Raw genomic sequence first — 23,229 nt, 5'->3', positions numbered from 1 at the left:
ATTCAATGTTTCAGTTTCCTCAGATGCAGGTGGGGCAGCTACCCCAGTTTGCTGCTGGATGGAGCATGGCCAGTGAACCTTAAAAAAGCAAAACTCCTGCCTTCATCAAAGAAGCATGGGAACAGGGCCTAGCCAAGGACAAAAGGGTTCCTTTCCTAACACAGAAGTTAAATCAGATCCCTTCCCTTCTGATTCTTCAAGAAGTAACATCATCAACAGGCTTAAGCATTAGTAAAAATAAATAATAATAAATTAGTAAAAATAAAGAAATATACATAAGAGAGAGAGAAGAGGTCTGGAGAGAGAGAGAGAGAGAGTTCTGGGAGAATTTTCCTCTCCTTCCCCCTTTTAAAATGTAAATGTTCCCAGGAGTAGTCAGTCAACACCTTTACCAGTGAAAATCTCAGCAGAAAGAGTAGGGCCAGGATATAAAATAAATTCGGAGAAAGAGGAAAGGTAACCTTGGGAAGATCTTAGGGGGAAGAGGGAGTTGCTTGGGGAGAAGTTTCTAATTTTACCTTAAAGTTACCCTAACTGGACGACCTTTTCTTTCCCGTAAGCTCTCTAGTCTTAAGCGAGGACCACATACCCCATTCTATACGATATTTACAAACCAGAAAGCAAAGTGCCATCACACCTTCAGCGGTTTGCGGGCCTCCGTAGTATTTCAGCTCAAATTTTCGTCTCTAGAAACACATTTTAAAACGCCATAAACTGGCACATGAGTTTTCACAAAAACTCACTGTTGAAGGTGGCACCAAGTCTCAGGGGTGGCGCGCCCTGTCCACAGCTCCCCTGAGAAACAGCTGTTGGGTTTCACCCCGAGCAGAGCCCCGCCCGCCCACCGCCCAGGTCCCGCCCCCGCCCAAGGTCATTATAGTCCCCCCGGGACGCGCTCCGCATCCCTGCCAGCGACTTTGCAGGAACCGCGCTCCTGGATTCGGTCGCTCTGAGGATGGAGAAAAGGGCTCGGAGCTCCTCCAGAGAGGCCCACGGGAGAGGCAGCGGGTCCGCCCACAAAGAGAACAAGAGGGCGAAGGCCGAGAGGGGCGGCAGAGGCCGCGGGCGCCGGGACGCCGGGCCGGAGCAGCCGGCCCTCGGGCGGGCAGGGAGCCCGGGTGAGCCCCGAGCGCCTGCAGCCACCGTGGTGGACGTGGATGAGGTCCGGGGCTCTGGCGAGGAGGGCACCGAGGTGGTGGCGCTGCTGGAGAGCGAGCGGCCCGAGGAAGGTACAGCGGTCAGGTTGAGGCCCCGGGAGGGGGTGCGGCCTTTCCAGGTGGTCCCCAAGGGATGTCAATTAAGGTGCAATGAGGCACCGCACTGAGAGCTTCCGAGGCCAGAGCAGCCTGCTGGACCTGCTCAGCTTCCCAGGAAATGAAAGACGCGAGATAGGACCCACCGACCCCTCAGTGGTGGAGACCAAAATGCATCAGAAGAAATACAAATAACATCAGCTAAATACCGCTGTTCTCAGGGGTCAGCCATGGACGGGAGGTGGGAGGGAGTGTGATCCAGGTTGGGGACCAATCAACATGGTTCAGGGCAACTATGTAGCTTATTCTTCTCTCCTCATCAGACTTACCTAAAAGTATTTTACACTTTGCAGTGATCATACTTTCTAAAAAGTAGAGGCAGCAGAGCCAAGTAGAGAAAAGCTAGATCTCAGTTTGAATCTCAGCTAACTATTTGATCATAGTCAGGGACTTAACCATGTGTCAAATGGGGACAGCAATAGTACCCACCTCAGAGGGTAATTGTGAGGATAAAATGAGATAAGACACTCAAAGCACTTATCTTGCACAAAGCCTGGAGGGAAAGAAAAAAAAACATCCTTGCAAGCTAAAAGAGGCAAGTTAGACCAAAGGGAGGGAATCACAGGGAAAGGTGTCTCTTTGGCTTCTGCAGGTGAAACAACTCTTAGGAACAAATTTATCTGCTTCCAATCCTTTCTATAATGAATGGAAGAAAAAACTCATTACACCTTAATTTCAGGGTGAGGGAGGTTTAAAGGAAGGTAAATAAGGAATAGTGTGTTATACTACTTTCTGCTATGAAATTTTAACATTTCCTGGCTATCAGCACTGCCCTATATGCTGTAGCACTGAAAGCTATGACTTGAGAAAGATTCCAGCAATTGAGATGTAGTTTATGTTGACCATGTTAATGCTGTTTTGCCTAACTGATGCCCTTTCACGGGTCAGAAACTTCTGGTCATTAAAGGGTTATTGGATTCACTGCTACAGTAGTGCTGAGGTTAGAGGTCTGTAAGTATTGTGCTTCAGACCACATCAGTGGGGTAGGGAAGGAAGGGAGCCCCATTTTTGGAGCTCCTACTATGTGCCAGGCACACGCTAGGTGTTTTACTGAGTATTATCATTCCCGTGGCACAGATGAGAAAAAATGCTGAGAAATTAAGTAACTTGCCCAAGACCTACAGGTGGGAAGTGGAGAAGCCAGCATTCCAGAATAAAACAGTCTTATTGAAAAGCCCATCCTTGCAGGGTGCTGTCCCTGATTTCTGGTCATGGTTCCAGCACTGCCACCAACTAGCTGTGGCCTTGGGCTAGTAGCTTCACCTTGTGGGCCTCACTCAGTCTGTTCAGCTATAAAGTCACTAGAGCCTCAGGCCCCCCCAAGCAATGGATGAGCCCATTAAGGATGAGACACCCTTGCTGAGCCCTTGTCTGGGAGGTTTCTGTGGCTCCCAGAGGAAAGGGGAGCAGACACATCAACACCCCCTCTCCTCCTCACTAGTACCACACTCCCACAGCCAGGCTACCTAAGATTTGGGAGAAACTAAGAGAAGCTTCACTTTACTGAAATGCTGAGGGTTCTCAGACTGTCATATCTAAAGGCGCTTCCTGCTTTAACATGTAGTGTTTCACTATTCACTTACACTAAACAAATTGGATATTCAAGGAACTCATTCTAAGAGAATAATATTTTGTGAGTAAAGCTTCAAGTTAGATTTGGGTATACATATTAGTTTTCTGTTCACATCCCTAACTATGGTATGAAGGAATTTTGAGGACTCTTCACTTATAAAATATAAATTTTGTCGGTATGTGCATTTATTTATTTTTACTTACCATGGTTACCACTGGCAAATGAAATATATTTATAAACTAGTAAACATGGCAGTAACACTGTTATTGCTCTTAGGGAAGAATATTGCAAAAACTAATACGATGTTGATAGAGCCACCTTTCCCAAAACTGCATCTCCCAGAGTAGGTTGCATGAGAAATAAATTCCATAGAACATGAATTTGCTTGGAGAAGACATCGCCTGGTCAAATGTTTGGGAAATACTAGGTTAAGCAAAGCTAAGAATGCTTCTTTGCTGCAGGGATTCTCCTAGCTTCAATATGCCAGTGACTGTTGAGAAGCTCCAGGAGTGGGATACAGTACACAATATTTCCTAAACTTGTTTGCTCCAGGAACACTTGCTTTGTGGAGCACCCTGGAGGATTAGTGTTCCGTGGGACACCATTTGGGAACTGCCATACATTGGCATTTAGCACCGAGTCTGGTTTTGTGCTGGTGCAGCTTGTATATCTGCCCTCTTCAAGTAATCTGCACATCAATTTGGTGATGACCTTTCCAGTTATTTTGCAAGCACGGAAATCAAATTTTCAGGCCTACTAATTAGTTATCCATTTCCTTCCCATCCCTTAAAAATAGACTTTTCACCATTTCTAATCTTTAGTCACCTTCTATTCCTCTATAAGATTTTTAAACTGACAAATAGTATCCCTTTGGCCAGTTTTCTAGTACCTGTGAATTAAAATTCTTGAGATTTCTATAACCATTACATTTAAATCATTTTCACTATCCACTTCTCCTTCCTTCCTACATTCAACAAGTATTTATTGAGCACCTGTGTGTGTCAGGCACTATTCCAGTCCTGGGACATGGTTTAAACAAGACAAGGCCCCAAGAAGCTTATGTTCTTGAGACTGAATTTTCCCTGATACCATTTCATTTATCACCCAAGCAACCTGGATGGCCTGTACTCCAGTTCCTTACCACTTTTTTATAGGCACAAATGGGCTAATATTACCCCATATAGGTGATTTTCAAAGACTGTCTAAAGATCCACACCTGAGGCCAAAGAAGGGGCTCTCATGGAGGAATTTCAGACATTGGGGCAAGTGGTAGATGGAGCTGTAATTTCAGGGATGAACCTCTGGACACACGTGGTTTGAACCACTTCAAATAGAAGAAACTATGCAGAGAGGGACAAAGGGTCCTGTTTTTTTCTCAAAATTATACTTCTAGTGGATACTAAGGAAATATCATCTAAGTATGGCTGTGTGTGTGTGTGTGTGTGTGTGTGTGTGTGTGTGTGTATGCCTTTTTGGCACATGCATATAAGAGGAGCACAGCTTCTGTCCTCTAGTTGGAAATGGGTAGCTCAAAAGTAAAGCCAATCGTGTCTAACAAAGTTGACAGCAATCTGCTTTTCACACTGAAAAATAAAGACTTAAATGGAACCTTTGTATTGCTAAGAGCCTTTGGAACATAAATCTATTTTGCAGCAATTTCATTGATCATGTATTTTTAAGGTACCAATTTAAGAGGGGCTCAGATAGAAAAAGTACTTTTGTAGCAGTTACCGCTAGGTAAACACGAGTTTTAAATGACAACACCAGACATGTAAAAAAACACAGTTCGGTGCTTTTATGTTTATATGTCATTTCATTCTTATGCCAGAGATATGAGCTATTCCATGAGATAGTTATCATTAAATCGTTATGCAATAGCATTTCCTTGAATAGGTGAGGAAACTGAGAGGTTGTGTACCTTGCTTAAGGTCATTTGGACAGAAAATGGTGGAGCCAGAACCAGAACGCAGACCTTCTGCCCAGATTCTGTGCTTGTTCCAGTGTACCCTCCACTGCCTTTCCAGGAGCCCGCTCCGCCTTCCTTCTGCCCACGAAGCCCTTCACACAGACCGTGCCCCAGGCTCTGGGAACTGACCACGCTGATATCCAGCTCATTCTACTATTTCCAGCAAAGTCTGCAAACTGCTCTGACCCTAATACCAAGGACTGGACTAGAGGTGCTAGTCAGTGAATATGGTGAAGTTCCAATATAATTATTCTTTTGCTTTTTTTTTTTTTTTAAGGTACCAAGTCTTCCAGTTTAGGGGCTTGTGAGTGGCTTCTTGTCCTCACATCCCTGCTCTTCGTCATTGTGACCTTCCCTTTTTCTATCTGGTTCTGCATAAAGGTGAGATTCCATGAGGACCCAATAAGTAATTTCCTGGTGCCTCTCACTGACCACACCATGTCCGCTCTCATTTCTGTGTTTCGGTACGTGCTCTCTGCTCTGCATGGAATGCGCTCACTCCCACTCACCTTCCAGGAGAGCTCTTACTCCTTTATACCTGCTCAGAGATAACTGTGAAGCCTTCCTTGACTCCTCCAGACTGTCATTCCCTTCCTTGTGCTCTCGTGTCATCCTACTTTCACATCAGTTCTAGCAATTACCACATGTATAATATTTGTGGATACACAATCTCTGCCATTAGACTGAGAGCCCCTTCAGGACAGGAGCTATGTCTAGTTCATCTACACTCTATAACACAAAGACCAGCCCAGAAGAGGTCATGATGCCTACTCCTGACACCTCCAGGAAACTACTCAGGCAGCTTCTATAGACCACAAATGATAATTATCTTGGGCCCACAGGTGGTTACACATGGCTGTCCCTGAAGTAAATGAAGACCTGTGTCAGTTTGGGAAGCACATAGCAAGATGGTGTTAGAAGTGCAAGGGATTTATGGTGTGGCATTGTCTGTGAAAGATTAAGGGGAGAGAGAATAAGAGTAGGCAGGGAAAACCTTCAGAGGATAATGCAGATCTGACACCTGTGATATGAGAAGGGGAAGGAAGGATTGGACAGAGAGTGCCTCAGACTGTGGGAAAACTCCAAGAAAGTCTTGGCCAGACTTAAAGGGAACTCCAGAGCAAAGTTTGCCTCATAGATGAGTCTCACAATGGGCAGAAATGGCCAAGCCCTTGTATCGCTGCCATTCTTAGTCATTGGCCGGAGCTGTCAGGGAAGAGCATGTCCTTGGCTGGAACGCTACAGATGCTGCTGGGGCTGTGGCCGATTTCACTCCTCACGCAAGCTCTCCTTCCTCTTCTTCTTCTCCTTCGTCTTCGTGAAAGGGTGTTGGATTTTGTCAAATGCCTTTTCTTCCCCCACTGAGATGATTCCATGGTATTTGCCCTTTATTCTGTTAATATGGTGTATTACATTCATTGAATTTTGGATGTTAAATCAACTGTGTATCCCTAGAATAAGTCCCACTTGGTTATGATGTATAATCCTTTTTATATGTTACTGGAGTCAAGTTGCTCGTTGTTTGTTGAGGATTTTTGCATTTATATTCATGAGAGATACTGGTCTGTAGTTTTCTTGTCTTGTGATATCACTGTCTTGTTTTGGTATCAGGGTAATACTGGTCTCAGAGAATGAGTTGGAAAGATTTCCCTCCTCTTCTATTATTTGGGAGAATTTGTGAAGAACTGGTATTAATTCCTCTTTAAATGTTTGGCAGAATTTACCAATGAAGCCATCTGATCCTGGACTTCTCTTTGTGGGAAATTTTTAAACTACTAATGCAATCTTTTAATTCTGGGTGTTTTTCATTTTTCTTTTTCTTCTCGAGTCAGTTTTGATAGTTTATGACTCTGTAGGAATTTGTCCATTTCACCTGTTATCTAATTTGTTGGTATATAGTTGTTCATAGTATTTTCTTTTATAATCTTTTTTATTTCTGTAAGGACAGTAGTGATGTCTCTGTCATTCCTCTTTGACTCCTGATTTCAGCAATTTGAATCTCCTCTCTTTTCTCTTGGTCAGTCTCGCTAAGTATTTGTCAATTTTGTTGATCTTTTCAAAGAACCAACTTTTGGTTCAGTTGATTTTCTCTGATGCTTTTCTATTTTCTATTGCATTTATTTCCACTCTAATCTTTATTTTCTTCTTCCTGCTTACTTTGGGTTTAGTTTGTGCTTCTATTTCCAGTATATTAAGGTAGAAAATTAGGGTATTATTTTGAGATATTTCTTCTCTTTTGTTATAGGCATTTACAGCTATAAATTTTCCTTTAAGCACTGCTTTAGTTGCATCCCATAGGTTCTGGTATCTTGAGGTTTTGTTTTCATTCATCTCAAAGTGTTTTGTTTTTTTTAATAAACTTTTTTTAATCATTGTGTTCTGAATTCACAGCATTTTTTAATTTATTTACTTTTTATTTTATTTATTTTTGGCTGCATTGGGTCTTCGTTGCTGCATGCGGGCTTTCTGTAGTTGCGGCGAGCGGGGACTACTCTTTGTTGTGGTGCACAGGCTTCTCACTGTGGTGGCTTCTCTTGTTGTGGAGCATGGGCTCTAGGCATGCAGGCTTCAATAGTTGTGGCTCGCGGGCTCTAGGGTGCAGGCTCAGTAGTTGTGGCACACAGGCTTAGTTGCTCCACGGCATGTGGGATCTTCCTGGACCAGGGCTCGAACCCATGTCCCCTGCATTGGCAGGCGGATTCTTAAGCACTGTGCCACCAGAGAAGTCCCTCAAAGTGTTTTTTAATTTCTTTTGTGATATCTTCTTTGACCTATCAGTTATTTTAGAGTGTGTGGTTTAATTTCCATATATATATGAATTTCCCAAATTTCCTTCTGTTATCGATTTCTAATTTCATTCCATTGTAATCAGAGAATATACTTAGTGTGGTTTCAATCCTTTTAAATTTATTGAGTTTTTTTTAATGGCCCAGCATATGGTCTATCCTGGAGATGTTTCATGTGTGCTTGAGAAGAATATGTATTCTGCTATTGTTGGGTGGAGTTATGCATAGCTATCCGTTAGGTTTAGTCTGTTTATAGTGTTGTTCAAGTTTTTTCTTTCCTTGTTGACCTTCTGTCTAGTTGTATTATCCATGATTGAAAGTGGGATAGTAAAGTCTCCAACTTTTATTATTGAATTATCTATATCTACCTTCAGTTCTTTTGGTTTTTGTTTTATATATGTTGGAACTCTATTTTTAGGTACATGTATGTTTACCATTGTTATACTTTCCTAACGCATTGGCCATTTTATCGTTACACAATGTCCCTCTTTATCACTAGTAACATTTTTGCGTGTTTTAAACTTCATTTTGTCTGATATCAGTATAGTCACTCCTACTCTCTTTTGGTTACACTTTATGTGGTATATTTTTTTCTATCTTTTTACTTTCAACCTATTTGTATATTTAAATAGAAAGTGTATCTCTTACAGAGAACATATAGTTGACTACAGGCTCTTCCTGAAAGGTGATCTGAGCACCTGCATGGCCGCCGTAAGGTCTGTAAATAGCTAATGAGTGATACATGTAAAAAAGCTCATAATGCATCAATCACAGCAATATACAAGATTAAATATGCTGTGACTTCTTTGATTTGGTGGAAGCAATTATTTTTTAGATAACCATGACTCTCTAATCAAAATTCTGTCCCCAGGCTCAAAAATTATTATACTTTTTCACTGGTTTCTGAAATTCTTCATTTACTAAGTGTATATTTTGGAAAGGTAAGTATTAACAGAAATTTTTTCTTGGTTCTCAAAGAAAAAGATTTCTGATACCTAGGATCACTCTCACACCAGGGTCTTTTGAAGACTTCATTTTAATTTCTTGGAGTGATTCAAAAGTATTAAATTTTCCTTTAGGTTATACAGGAGTATGAGAGAGTAATTATATTCCGACTGGGACATCTGCTTCCTGGAAGAGCCAAAGGCCCTGGTAAGAATGACCTTTTTTACCCCCCAGAGACTTGCCAATTTCTTCAATCCATGCATATTTGTAATACAGCCCTCAGATTACATGAAGTAACTTGATTCATGATATCTTCATTTTTCAATCTGTTACTTGTAACACAGGTTATTAAGAAATTCTTCAGAGAGCATTACTACCAGGTCACAGTGACCAAAAGAGAGAGTGGATGCAAAAAACTGAATGCCAGGGCCAGGCTGGCTGGAGTAGCAAGTAGGCTAGGACCTATGACCAGGCACTGGTTTGAGTAGAACATGTAAGTGGTCTGAGTCCTGTGAATTCTCAGAGCAAAACTGAGCTAGTTCAGGATCCAGGGAATCAGAACAAACCAGGCGAGATAGGCAAAGTTCAGCATCCAAGTAACAAATTGGCCTTCAGTTCATGAAATTTAAGAAACATAGATTAAGCACTTCCCGTGTTTCATTGTTTAACTACAAAGGATATGAAGATGGATGAATTAGACATGGTCTGTAGTCTCTAGGGCCTTAAAGTCTTACAGAGTTTGTATCCAGAAGTCCAAGCTGATTATGGGGCACAGAAGTATCATTAGTCTGAAAAGTCTAATAGTTGGGGTTTGAAGAGCTAAGCCAGGAAGACATGAGAAGAAGCAAAGTCCCACTGTGCATAGATTGGAAAGGGTCCAAGTTCCAAGCCAGCTCTACAGAAACAGATAGAGAATAGAGACCAGACTAGGAGACACAAATCAGTTTGAAGATTCAGAACCAACAGAATGGTTCACACAAAAGTAGAACCAGACCCTGTAGTTCCAGAACAGGGACTGCCTTGTTCTGGTTCTAGTTTTTGGCATCCTTCTCGATTGGGTCTGAGAAGGGCTAGTAGCTGGGTGGCTCCTCGGAGAGATCATGGGCACTGTGAGGTACTGCTGATTCCAACAAAGCTTTGGCTCTTGTACAAGCCTACAGTGTCCAATGGTCTCTCAGAAAATCTCAATAAATCAATCTAAAATATTGATTGCACATTGACCTTATACATTATATTGGGTGGGTGAGGACTAACTAGCCAACCAGAAGGCTGGTATCATGATGTTGCTATTCTGATTCCTTTGGGGCTCACATTTTAAGAACTACCACATGGAGGTTGCTGGCTGTAAAGTTCGTACACACATGGATTCAAGAAATAGTTTTACAGAGCACCCAAAAGGCACTAAGTTAGGCACTAAGGCTAACAGGAATGCATAAGATGCTCTTGTTATAGAGTTTAAATCTAGTGAAGGAGACAGATGTGTAACCCAATATCTGAACAGGTCAGCACCATGACCAAGGTGACCATACAGCCCATTTTGCTGGGGATAATCCCTGTTTATGCCTGTTATCCTGGTATAAGTCATAATAGTGCTCTCCTTTCACCCTCAAAAGTGTCCCAGCTTGAACAACAAATTATTTGGTATCCTTAGTAACAACAAACACACCATGGGTGGAGGTGGGATGGCCCAATGGTCTATGTGCAGTTGGAGGCTAAGAAAAGCAATGCAACATGCAACTTGACACCAAAAGAATGAACCCCAAATGGCCTCCATGCTAGCCATTCATCTGTCACTTCCCTGGCCCCCTCTTCTAGGCCTTTTCTTCTTTTTGCCCTGCCTGGATACGTACCACAAGGTTGACCTTCGCCTCCAAACCTTGGAGATACCCTTTCACGAGGTAAGCCAAGTGGTGGATTTTGCTTTCTTTCTACATTTTCCCTGGCCGAGCTACCACTTCTGGCCTAGAGGAAAATGACTATTTTTGCTCAAAAGTAGAAAAGATAAAGAGATATGGGCTACATCAAAATTTAAAACTCCTTTACAACAAAGGACACAATCAACAGAATGAAAAGGCAACTTACAGAATGGGAAGAAAACTGCAAATACTAAATCTGATAAGAGGTTAATATCCAGAATATATAAAATCTTATAACTCAACAACAAGAAAGCAAACAATCCAATTAAAAATGGACAAAGGCCTTTGTGATGGTTAATTTTATGTGTCAACCTGGCTAAGCCATGGTACCCAAGTATTTGGTCAAATACATCTAGATGTTGCTGTTAAGGTATTTTTTAAGATAAGATTAATATTTAAATCAGATGACTTTGAGTAAAGCAGATTGCCCTCCATATATGGTAGATAGTATAAATACTTGACTTGAATAGACCTTTCAATACAGACTTGAATAGACATTTCTCCAAAGCAGATATACAAACGGCCAAAAAGCACATGAAAAGATGCTCCACATCACTAATCATCAGAGAAATGCAAATCAAAAACACAGTGAGATACCACCTCACATCTATCAGGATGGCTCTTATTAAGAAAAAAAACAGAAAATAATAAGTGTTGGCAAAGATGTAGAGAAATTGGAACCCTTGTATACTGTAGGTGGGAATGTAAAATGGTGCAGCTACTGTAGAAAACAGTATGACAGTTCCTCAAAAAATTAAAAGTAGAATTACCATATAATCCACCAATTCTACTTTTGGGTATAGATGCCAAAGAATTGAAAGCAGGGTACTGAAGAGACGTTTGTATACCTGTGTTCACAGCATCATTTTTTTTCACAATGGCCAAAAGGTGGAAGCAATCCACATGCCCATTGATGGCTGAATAGATAAACAAAATGTATATGCCGACAATGGAATAATAATCAGCCTTAAAAAGGAAAGAAATTGGGCTTCCCTGGTGGCACAGTGGTTGAGAATCTGCCTGCCGATGCAGGGGAGACGGGTTCGAGCCCTGGTCTGGGAAGATCCCACATGCCGCGGAGCAGCTGGGCCCTTGAGCCACAATTACTGAGCCTGCGCGTCTGGAGCCTGTGCTCCGCAACAAGAGAGGCTGCGATAGTGTGAGGCCCGCGCACCGCGATGAAGAGTGGCCCCTGCTTGCCGCAACTAGAGAAAGCCCTTGCACAGAAACGAAGACCCAACACAGCCATAAATAAATAAATAAATAAATAAATAAATAAATAAATAAATAAATAAATAAATAAATAAATAAATAAATAAATAAATAAATAAATATTTTTTTAAAAAAAGGAAAGAAATTCCGGCATATACTACAACATGACTGAACCTTGAGAAAAGTATGCTAAGTGCAATAAGCCAGTCACAAAAAGACAAATACTGTATGATTCCATTTATATGAGGAACATAGAGTAGTGAAATTCAGAGCAACAGAAAGTGAATGATGGTTGCAGGGACTGCCGGGAGGAGAGAATGAGGAATTGTTCACCAGGTTTCAATTTTGCAAGATGTAAAGAGTTCTGGACACTGGTTGCCCAACAATGTGAATGTACTTAACACTACTGAATTGTGCACTTAAAAATGGTTAAGATGGTGAATTTGATGTTTTGTGTATTTTACCACAATTAAAAGTTAAATGTAGAGATAACATCTAGACTTTCCTGTTACTGATTCAGATTTATAAGCCTTTCCTAAACTGTCTCCCACTTTCAGTCTGAGGTTCTTTCTCATTCTTTCTTTTGGTAAATGGAAATGTGAATAAAAATAATATACTTTTAAAAGGCTTATTTTATATAATAAAAAATAAAAAGGAGTAAAACTTATACCTAATCCTATCACCCATAGAGTTGATATTTTAGAATGTATCCTTTCAGACTTTTCTATATATGTGGTTGTAGTTTCAGACATATATATGTGTGTGCATTTGTTTGTATATATATATATTTCACACCACACATACTATTTTGCAACATGTCTTTTTTCACTCAACAATCTATTATTATCTTTTCATGTATTACCTATGTTTCTACCTCTTTGTTTTAAACAGACACACAGCATTTCATTGTGTGGATTTTACTCAACTAATTTACTCAACTAATTGAGTAATTGGAATTTACTCAACTAATTCCCTATTGTTGATATTATTTCTACTTTTTTTATTACAATAAGCAATACTGTGAATCACATCCTTGCAGCTAAACCCTTGAAATATATCCTTGTGATTAATGTCTAAAAATGGAAATGTTGTGCACATACATCTTTTAGGGCTTTTGATATGTATCACCAAACTGCCCTCTAAATGCACACTCAATACATTTGAGTGCTTGTTTCCCAGAACATGTTGCTCTTTTAGAAGATTTTTTTGGCATCGGTTTAAAAAGACCTGATATACAATCAACTGAATGTTTTCATGTAAGAAAATTATTCCTGATTTTTTTTTTTACAAAAGGATTTACAACAGGATTCCTTTAAATTGTGAGTTCTTTAGTGTATTTAATACAAACTCCATAATTAAAAAAAAAAAACGTCCATTTTGATTAAAGGGCGAGCCAACTACTCTTTCTTCTTACCATCATCTTACTCTGAGAAAATACCCTTTGAACATATTTAGCTCCTCTATCCTCATGTGGGAAAGGAACCCAAGAATCAGTGTTGTCATCCAAATTTTTTTTTCTGCCTAGGTTGTAACCAAAGACATGTTTGTAATGGAGATAGATGCCATCTGCTACTACCGAATGGAAAATGCCTCTCTTCTCCTAAGCAGTCTTGCTCATGTGTCCAAAGCGGTCCAATTCCTTGTGCAAACCACCATGAAGCGTCTCCTAGCACATCGATCCCTCACTGAAATTCTTCTAGAGAGGAAGAGTATTGCGCAAGATGTAAAGGTACTTAGATGAATTTAACACCAAGTATGCTGAAATATCCCTTTATCTTTTATTCCTTTCTTCATTGGCCATTTACTGAATCTTCTATGTGCCATGCATTCACTGTTAAAGGTACCGTCCTGTAAGGAGCTGACAGTTAAGAGGTTGCCAAATTGACCCTGAGCCAATCATAGTCACCGATCTGTGCTGATTAGTCAGTCATTGCCACAGTTTTTGTTCTCAAAACAAAGAGTGGCTTTAGACTCACTGTAAAGTGCCCACATAGCACAAGGTGGTGGGAGTCGGAGCTGGCAGGGGTGGTGGGGCTGGACAGGATGGGTTGGTGGGATACAGAGATGATAAGGAATGCATCTTGGGACCTTACAGTCTAGTTGGGGAAACAAGCAAAGTTAAATAATGATAAGTTCAAATAAGACTTTCAGATGAAAAGAGGTAAGATGTCACAGACCCTTATATGATTAATTACCCAATCCATTCATTTCCTTGCCTTTTTCAGCTTCAGGTGGCCGCCTGCATTCTTCAGATCATGGCCCCTTCCTCCATCTTAAAAGCACAGCACTCCAACCTCTGCTTCCATCACCACACCACCTTCTCCCCTTCTGTAGCCAGATGTCCCTCCGCTTCCCTCTTATAAGGACACTTGCAGTTGCTTTTAGGGCCCACCAGCAAGATCCAGCATAAACTCCCCACTTTAAGAGCCTGGAACTTAATTGCATCTGCAAAGTCTCTTTTGGGGTAACACTCACAGGTTCCAGGGATTAGGGCATGGATGTCTTTAGGAGCCATTAGTCAGCCTACCACACCATCTTTAATTCCACAAATATTTGTTGAGTGGCACTGTGCAAGTTAAACAACTTTTGCAAGGCCCTATAATGTTAAAACAAAACAGGGAAGTACATAATGTCCTTTTAGAAGAAATGTGCTTTCTCAGTGCAACGGCCATCGGGGCATAGGGGTGCCCTCCTCCCACCCGGAGGTTCTTACTGACATCTCAACTCTTCCCTCCACAGGTTGCCTTGGATGCAGTGACCTGTATTTGGGGAATCAAAGTGGAGAGAACAGAAATGTGGGTAGGAAATTAACCAGGAAGAACAATATGATAAAGGGAGATATTTTGGTTTTATTTAAAAACTTCTATTTGAAAAATTATTTTCATTGAATGAGTACTGTAGCCATATTAGCATAAATTTGGAAGAAAGAAAAAAAAATTATCTATTATCTCATAGCCATAACATAACCACTGTAACATCTGGGCAAATTACTTTCATATTTCTATGGATTTAAACATTTTTTAAAGATAAAATTCACATAACATAAAACTCACCATTTTTAACCATTTTAAATTACAACTCAGTGGTTTTTAGTATATTCACAGAGTGATGCAACCACCACTACCATCTAATTTCAGAATATTTTTATCATCTCCAAAAGAAAGTCTGCATCCACTAAGCAGGAATTCTTCATTGCCTCCTCAACCCCTAGCCCCTGACAACCACTAATCTACTCTCTGTCTCTCTGGATTTGGCTATTCCAGGAATTTAATATAAATATTATACTCACACAATCCGTGGCCTTTTGAGTCTGGCTTCCTTCATTTACCTTAATGTTTTCAGCATCCAACCATGGTGTAGCATGAATCAGTACTTCATTCCTTTCTGTGGTCGAATACTATTCTATTGTGCAGCTGGCTATACCACATTTTGTTTATCTACTCATCGGTTGATGGACATTTGGGTTGTTTCCACTTTGGAACCATTATGAATCATGCTGCAATGAACATTCATGTGCAAGTTTTTGTGTGAACATGTTTTCACTTCCCTTGGGTATATACCTAGGAGTGGAATTACTGGATCATATGGTAACTCCATATTTAACTTTCTGAGGAACTGCCAATTTTTCTATCTATGTATTTTTTTATAGTTACAATCAGGGGAAAAATACAATTTTGTATCTTTCATGCAATACATTAAGTATTGTTCTTATTTGGTCAGTTCTACCCTTTTCAAAATCAGTTCTCTTTTATAAACTTAGATGACTTCCCTCATTATTAATAGTACGGCTCTTCAAGGCTGTTCTTCATTATTGAAATTTAACAGCCGGGATTTAGACTAAACTTTAAGTGGGAAAATGTTCATAGTATATCAACACAAAATTTGTTTCACTTGTAAAGAGAAAACCATAACTCTACTGTAGCATCAGTGATAAGAAAAATCAGCATTTGAGGCACTGCCCTGAAGCTGCTCTTCCCTGCCCACTGTCTGCGCAGAGGTCTGGGGCCACACGCGCTGCTAAATCAGAATTCGCTGTGCGTCATGAAATGACAGCAGAGAAGGTGGCAGGTCTGTATGAAAGCTCCGGCTGCTAAAAGCAGTGCTGCACACCTACCTACCCATGCCCTTTCTCTTTCAGTAAGGATGTGAGGCTGCCAGCCGGCCTGCAGCACTCGCTGGCGGTGGAAGCCGAAGCGCAAAGACAGGCCAAAGTGCGGGTGAGCCAGCCCTGAGCGGGCCGTCCTCCTGCACAGCTGCTCTTTGAGGATCACCAGAGAATCCAAAAGAAGGCCTCCTCATGGAGAACATTTCCCCTTCGCTCCTCACCTATTCGTCCAGGCGCTGGGGGGAGTCTGGCTTGTGCCCACACCACTCGATTAAAATTGCTCTCCTCAAGTGTGTTAGCAGCCTCCTAACTGACCAGTGCAAGGTCTCTTTTCCTGTTACTCCCTCTCTCTGAAGCTATTCGTAACAGTGACCTTCTCCTCCTTGAATCTTGCCTTCTCCCTCTCTCCCTAAAGGCATCTCCCTGCGCTCCATCCCTCTTCTCTAGCACTGGCATTTTTCCCTGGGTAATGTCAGTCACCTGTCACCTCTAGGTTAATGACACCCCGACCTGTATCCCGAGCTCTGCACAAGCTCTGGAGGGACAACCATGATCAGGGCCCAATTTCCTCAACGCCAGAGCTGAGAGAAGGCTGTGCTACTCATAGCCTCTACTCAGGCGTGCCAGGGAGAAGATGTGGCTGCCGGCAGCTCCTGAGGATGGAGGTGTGGGCGGGAAGGGTGTTGGGAAGAGAAAATGAGGACTGGAGGGGAGTTGGATTTACCTTAAGGAACAGAACGTAGGTAAAGAAAAACTCCTAACTATGTAAGAGGGTGGATAACTTTGGAGCTTTGGTGGAGGAGGAAGGCAGTCCTCTGGGCAGAGTTGCTTCTAGATCTCTGAGTCCAGTGCCCTTTGCCCACTTTAAGGTGACATTTGGCTGGTGAGCTTCATGCTTTCTCTTCTGAAATGCTAACCTGAGTTGGGAGTCATTCTTTCAGGATTCCATGTCTTTGCCTGGAATGCTGGCCAACCTTTCCTCTAAATGGCAAAATCCTACTACTCTTCCAAGGCCCACCAGACATAATAACTCCCCGCACACTTCCTCTATACTTGTCATGGCCCTTAAAAAATTCTACCCTGAATTACAATTAACAGTGTAATCTCTCTGCCTAGATCAAGATCCTTAAGAACAAAAGATAGTCTGCTGCCCTGAGCTTAGCAACACCTGTCACACAGTAGATACTAGTGCTTGTTTGTTGAGTCACACTAAGTAGGATTAAAACCATCATGGAGCGAAGAAGAAAAATCACTTTGCTTTTCTTCACATCCCTTGTCTAGATGATCGCTGCGGAAGGGGAGAAGGCTGCGTCTGAGTCCCTGAGGATGGCAGCCGAGATTCTATCAGGCACTCCAGCTGCTGTTCAGCTTCGGTACCTCCACACCCTTCAATCCTTGTCCACAGAGAAACCTTCCACAGTGGTTTTACCTTTGCCATTTGACTTGCTAAATTTCCTGTCTTCTCCAAGCAGTAGAACTCAAGGAAGCATCCCTTTGCCAAATCCTTCCAAACCTGTTGAGCCACTGAACCCTAAAAAGAAAGACTCTCCCATGTTATAGGAGGAAACAAGGATAATGTGACTGCAAAGAGGGCTGCCATATAACTGCTACAGCCCTGAGCAAGGCCCTCTGTCCTCACTTCCTTTCCTTTGGTTGCCATGTGGAATGCCCTTGGAATGTATGAAGTCACAATGCAGCAACACACATGAGAAGACAGTGAAATCATGTAATGACAGAGAAGCCATATAACATGCTTAGGTGGATCATCTAATCAGAGTAATTATGGGAAAGAGCTTTAGCCAGCATTCTACTTTGGAAAGAATTTTGAGTCTATATGTGGCTAAATTTTGACTTCTGAAGATGTAGTTCAAATGTCCTTTTCGCTGTATGCCCTCTGGCCCCTTTGGCAAGGTCTTTGTTGCTCCCACAGCCCTTTCTACATGTTCCTATCATTATGCTTATCACACTCTGTTGTAATCTTGAGATGCAGGCTTCTCTCCAGCTGTACCGTGAACTCCCCAGAGGCATGTCTTAATCATTCCCCTCCTCCACCACACTCAAGCTTGTGTGCTCCACCCCAGGTTATTTGCACCTAACTCTGAGAGTTGCACCACGCAAGTGACACTTCCGTGTTTCTGAGTGAATGAAAGAAAAAGAGATGTACTTGGGCTGGATATAAAATTTACACCTAATTAAAGAACTTAGAAGGAATTATTTTTATAGAGACTCTTTTTTTAAATAGAGAAATAAAAGGACAAAAACATTTATCTGGTACATGTGGCTTAAAATCTGAGGAAGCATCACTATAAATATGGGGCTGATGTATTTTCAGGGTTGGCCCATACCCATCCCAGTGTACTGGTTATTGGCGTTAAGGTGGCATCAAGGGCTGCTGGTCACTCTTCACCCCCACATGGATGGTTCCTGAGTTCAGGTTGGCAAATGTTGGCGAGAGCAATGAAGGAGGAGGTAGGGCCATGCTGGTTCAGGCATAACCAGAGGCAGGAACAGAACAATAAGTGAATGCCAGGGTAGTAATGCAACAATGGCCTTTATGACCCTTAATAATTCCTTATAGCAAGGTTCTTTTTGTCAAAGGCAGATTTGCCTATATATCTGAGGAGTATCTGTGGTATCACCCATTGGTTGGTCTCCTCTGATGTCTGTCTCTAGTCAACATTTAAATTGCTCACTACCTTGCAGAGGCACCTTCCAGATCTGCTTGAGTAATCTATGGTATCTTTAGGTACTTCCCAGCTGTTAAGGTAGGAGGGCTTAATGGGAAAGAATAATGGGGATAAGCTGCTATGAAACTGTGTGCTAGGTGAAAGGGTATACTGAATAGTCAAAGGCAAATTCTTCAGAGACCAGTTAGGTGAGCTGATAGTGTTGTCCACAGGGTCCTAGCAGCAGAAGTCTTCTCTTGAGACCCAGGTATTCCAACTGGTTACTGATCTTGAAATGATAGGTAGAGGACAAGCTGAACAGTATAATCCAAATCTAGGATACATACTAGGGATACATACAGTTTTTCGCTGGAAATTTACTTTAACATTAACAGAGTGGCAGTGTCTGAGTCCGTTCAGGCTGCTATAACAGAATTCCATAGACTGGGTGGTTTATAAACCACAGAAATTTATTTCTTACAGTTCTGGAGCCTGGAAAGTATAAGATAAAGATGCCAGGAGATTTGGCATATTGTGAGGGCTCATTTCCTGGCTCATAGCCAGCCGTCTTCTCACTATATCCTCACATGGCATAAGGGGGAAGAGAGTTCTTGGGGGTCTCTTTTATAAAGGCCCTAGTCCCATTCACGAGGGCTCCACCATCATGACCTAATCACCTACCAAACACTAATACCATCACCTCCTAATACCATCACACTGAAGGTTAGGATTTCAACATATGAATTTGGGGGGTGCGGTGGGGGGAGGACACAGACAGCCAGTCTATTGCAGGCTGTAAGCTGATAAAAGAGATAACATGTTCTAATTTGGTACTGGAGTACACCACAACCAAACAACATGGTTGTAAGAGTGGAACAAGTCTATGACAATGGTATTCTAGGGCACTTGGGGATTGACAGTGACTCTGGTCTAGACCTGCATTTATTGCGCAGGCATGTGATTTAAGGGCTGGTGTACTGCAGGTTGTTGGACTCCAAATCACCAGAAAGAGGTCGTCCTTTTTTACAGAACTAGAACAAATAATCCTAAAATTTACATGGAACCACAAAAGACCCAGAATTGCCAAAGCAACCCTGAGAAAAAAGAACAACGCTGGTGGCATAACCCTCCCAGACTTCAGACTATACTATCAAGCTCCAGTAATCAAAACAGTGTGGCACTGACACAAAAACAGACACACAGATCAATGGAACAGGATAGAAAGCCCAGAAATAAACCCATGCACCTATGGTCAATTAACCTTCAACAAGAGAGGCAAGAATATACAATGGAGAAAAGACCGTCTCTTCAACAAGCGGTGTTGGGAAAGCTGGACAGCTACATGTAAATCAATGAAATTAGAACACTCCCTCACACCACATACAAAAATAAACTCAAAATGGTTTAAAGACCTAAATGTAAGACATGACACCATAAAACTCCTAGAAAAGAACATAGGCAAAAAATTATTTGACATAAATCATAGCAATATTTTCTTAGATCAGTCTCCCAAGGCAAAAGAAATAAAAGCAAAAATAAACAAACGGGACCTAATCGAATTTAAAAGCTTTTGCACAGCAAATGAAACCATCAACAAAATGAAGAGACAACCTATGGAATGGGAGAAAATATCTGCAAATGATGAGACCAACAAGGGGTTAATAACCAAAACATTGAAACAGCTCATACAACTCAAAAAAACAGAGAGGGTCATCCTAAGGGGGCTTAGCAGGCCTTCCTTAGAACTTCAAGGGCAACCCCAGCTCACCAGTGTATCAGGGTAATGCTGGAGCTCTGCAGTTTGGACTCCCCTATATCTGGGAGGCCTAGCAGGTCATTCTGCCAATGCCTCTGTGTTCCATATTCTTGGGGATCATGTCTGGATGATAGAGTAAGTATGTTCCTCCTCATTAGGTTGCTCCTGGCTGCTACAGTGTTCTTTGGCAGAGTCTATCAGGACTGTGCAGGTTCTGATGTCCTCTAGAATTTTGGCTTGTGTGTCAATGCCATTGCTGGGTATTTGAGCTGAGCAATAAGTAGAGAATGTAGAAGTCAAATCCCTTCAAAGAGGGTTCATCACCTGCGCTTCTAGCTTTTCCTGAGCTTGGAGAGGAAAAGTAGCACTGTAACTGAGAGCTTGGACGCTGCTGTCAGATATACCAGATTTGATCCAGACTCTGTAACTTACTAGATGTTTAACCTTGGACATGCAACTTATCCTGACATAAATGGGGATAAAAGTAGAACCCACCTCACAGAGTTGCTGTGACTAAATGCGATAATACATGTGAAGTGCTTAGCACAGTGCTTACATGAGATAAATGCTCAATAAATCATGACTATTACTATATTTCTGGTTTTAGCCCAGTAGCTCTAAATGACAGTAATTGGGCTCATCCAAATGGGAGCCTGGCCTCGTATACAGGTTGTTGTCCCCATGCTTCAAAGGTAGCCCCAGTGGCTAGGAGCTCTTGTCCCCAGGGTGGTTGTTCTGGATAGAACCAGCTTAAGAAGTTGTATATGAGGTCTCCTGTATTAGAATCCTCCCCACAATATTTCAAGCATTTGTTTCAAAGGTGTAAAGCTCTTTAGCATGATAGTAAAGCAAAATCTAGACAGAAAAGAGGAGTTTCTTCTCTTGATGAGCAATAGTTCCGGCCAGAAATCAGATACACTCTTCTTTCTTACCTGGGTTTGACTATTTGGGTGGCCAGAGTGGAAAATGGGAATGGATTACCAGCTGTACCTTGTGAACTTCAGGATCTGCTGGACATCTGGGATGGAAATATCTTGTCTGCCAAAAAGCAGTTTGCCCTGGTGAGACAGATGATGGGAACTGTTAATCTTATCTTCAGACTTTCAAAATTGTTTCTCACAGCTGGCCTAGAGATAGCCTGAAGTATGCCTCTGTCAGATCAGGGGCTCATGGAACCCAACCCCTGCAAGTACAAGAGGATGCCCTCCAAACAAGAGCCACTGTAATCCAGAAAGGCATGCAGGAGCCCTTTCATCAGCCATTCCAGAACAACAGGAACACTGCCCAGGCCAAATGACACTGCTGTGTACTGGGATTGTCTAAGGAGCGTCTGGAAGGCTGCCTTCACTGGTCTTGCTCTCAGATGCACCATCTAAGAAGTCCTGCTTCCTGAAAAGCTGCACGTGGCAGAGCTCATCTTTGAGGTCAGGGGGATTGGTGGACTTGCTCAACAGTCCTGAATAGGAGATTGTCTTGAGGCTGTGGCAGACCTGGCTGGAATGAAGTCTCCATTCTCCTGAGGCAGAGGTAGAAGTCCTGATGAATTCTAGACACTGCTTCCCATCAATATGGCTACAGAGGACCTCAGCCTCAGGCACAGATAGCAAGCACTTCTGTTTTGGAGGTATGCAGGCCCTAGGCAACAGGGCTACAGCAGTTAAGACTCCTAATTTTAGAGCAGCTCCTCTGCTTCCTGTGGGAAAATGCTTGCTGGTAGGTGGCACACTTACTTGAAATTCCAGAAGTGGGCAAATAGTGTTCTAGAGATTTGGGGCCTACAAGCAGAATTCTCAGCAGTCTTTGAAAGTGAAATACAAAATGTAGGTTCCCCAGGCAATATCAGAGTCACTGATCTCCAGCTAGGAAAGGCCAAGAACAAGAGGAAAGCCCATTCAATGTGTGCCAGAAAGCACCTGACAAGTGACCTGACCACAGTCAAGTCAGTAGGACCATAGCATAGGACCAGAACTCTTGGGAGAGAATCACACAGTGCCCACATGCATGGAGTTGGTCTGGGTGTGTGATGAAGAACCAGGCCTGTTGGATTGGGGACTTGCTCCTAGGATTCCTATGACACTACCACCTCGGCTTCCCAGGGACGTGGACCACATCACCACTGAGACTGGGGACTGGGACCCAGTGGAGTGTGATGAGGCACCTCCAGTCAGCACAGCTGTCTGGACATCTGAACAGAGTGGCTGGTCTCCTTTAACACAAGCACAACAGCCTCACCTGGCAGCCCCACTGACAGAGAAGTGTAGCAAGAGCTCCTCTCTCCACTCTGCTCAGGAGACCACCTCAGGGTGATCTTGAGAAGGTGTGGCAGGACTCAAGGACTATCTAAAACTTCCCACACATCAGCTACTTGGGAAAGTGGAGCTGCCCATGATAACTTTCAGGGAGCAGCAGTGCAGAGGCCTTCTCTGTAGCTTAATTTTTTTTTTTTTTAACCACTTAACATTCATTATGCCTTCCTACCAGCATCCTGATTCTCTCTGGGCATTTCCTTTCCCCATACTGTGTTCTGTCTTGGTGGAACAGCAGAGCAAGGTGTACTTGCTTCCCTTTAAGGAAGCTAAAGAGATCCCTGAAGTCTTCTCACCATCCCTGGTACATCCATGGGGTGGTCTGTGACGAGGTAGCCTTTCTCCTCATGGGACTTGAAGAATAATGTAAGGATGGAAGAAATGACTGGCATTCATTTGGTGGTAGCAACTGGGTGAGATGGTGAAGCAGTTCTTGCTTCTGAAATCTAAAACTACCTCATCCTATCTGTTCTTAGCCTGGTTCTTTAAGACTTTCCTTCAGTCTCCTGAGCTCCCCAACATGCTTTCAATAAATTATCCTTTCGCTTGTGGTTTGTAAGAATGGCTTTTTGTGGCTCATAACCAAACCACCCCAACTAGGTCTATGGTACCAAACATCTCATTCTAATCGTAGTGGCACCAGGCATAACTCTGACCTTTAAGACAGCCTTCCACCCGATGGAGC

The 23,229-nt window shown here is 42.3% G+C and overlaps 1 protein-coding gene across 2 annotated transcripts; it reads left to right on the top strand.

Moving 5' to 3' along the window:
* The first annotated feature begins 897 nt into the window (after positions 1-897).
* NPHS2 (NPHS2 stomatin family member, podocin) lies at positions 898-18,027 on the top strand. 2 transcript variants are annotated; one of them, XM_059937401.1, is made up of 8 exons: positions 898-1,118; positions 5,130-5,233; positions 8,718-8,790; positions 10,399-10,481; positions 13,237-13,440; positions 14,451-14,506; positions 15,850-15,928; positions 17,098-18,027. In XM_059937401.1, exons 1-8 carry the CDS (start codon positions 956-958, stop codon positions 17,374-17,376), a joined length of 1,041 nt encoding a protein of 346 aa, XP_059793384.1. In that variant the 5' UTR covers positions 898-955; the 3' UTR covers positions 17,377-18,027. The 2 variants fall into 2 exon arrangements, with proteins under 2 accessions (XP_059793384.1, XP_059793379.1); XM_059937396.1 differs by having other exon boundaries at positions 898-1,229.
* Positions 18,028-23,229: the final 5,202 nt, after the last annotated feature.

This window comes from Balaenoptera ricei, chromosome 1 (genome assembly GCF_028023285.1).
Source record: "Balaenoptera ricei isolate mBalRic1 chromosome 1, mBalRic1.hap2, whole genome shotgun sequence".
NCBI lineage: Eukaryota > Metazoa > Chordata > Mammalia > Artiodactyla > Balaenopteridae > Balaenoptera > Balaenoptera ricei.
This window is presented reverse-complemented; position numbering and strand designations above follow the sequence as displayed.

Coding starts and splice junctions, on each gene's coding strand:
- NPHS2 (XM_059937396.1), top strand. CDS start 956: ATGGAGAAAAGGGCTCGGAGCTCCTCCAGAGAGGCCCACGGGAGAGGC. Junction 10,482..13,236: donor TGGAGATACCCTTTCACGAG/GTAAGCCAAGTG, acceptor TTTTCTGCCTAG/GTTGTAACCAAAGACATGTT. Junction 15,929..17,097: donor AAAGACAGGCCAAAGTGCGG/GTGAGCCAGCCC, acceptor TCCCTTGTCTAG/ATGATCGCTGCGGAAGGGGA.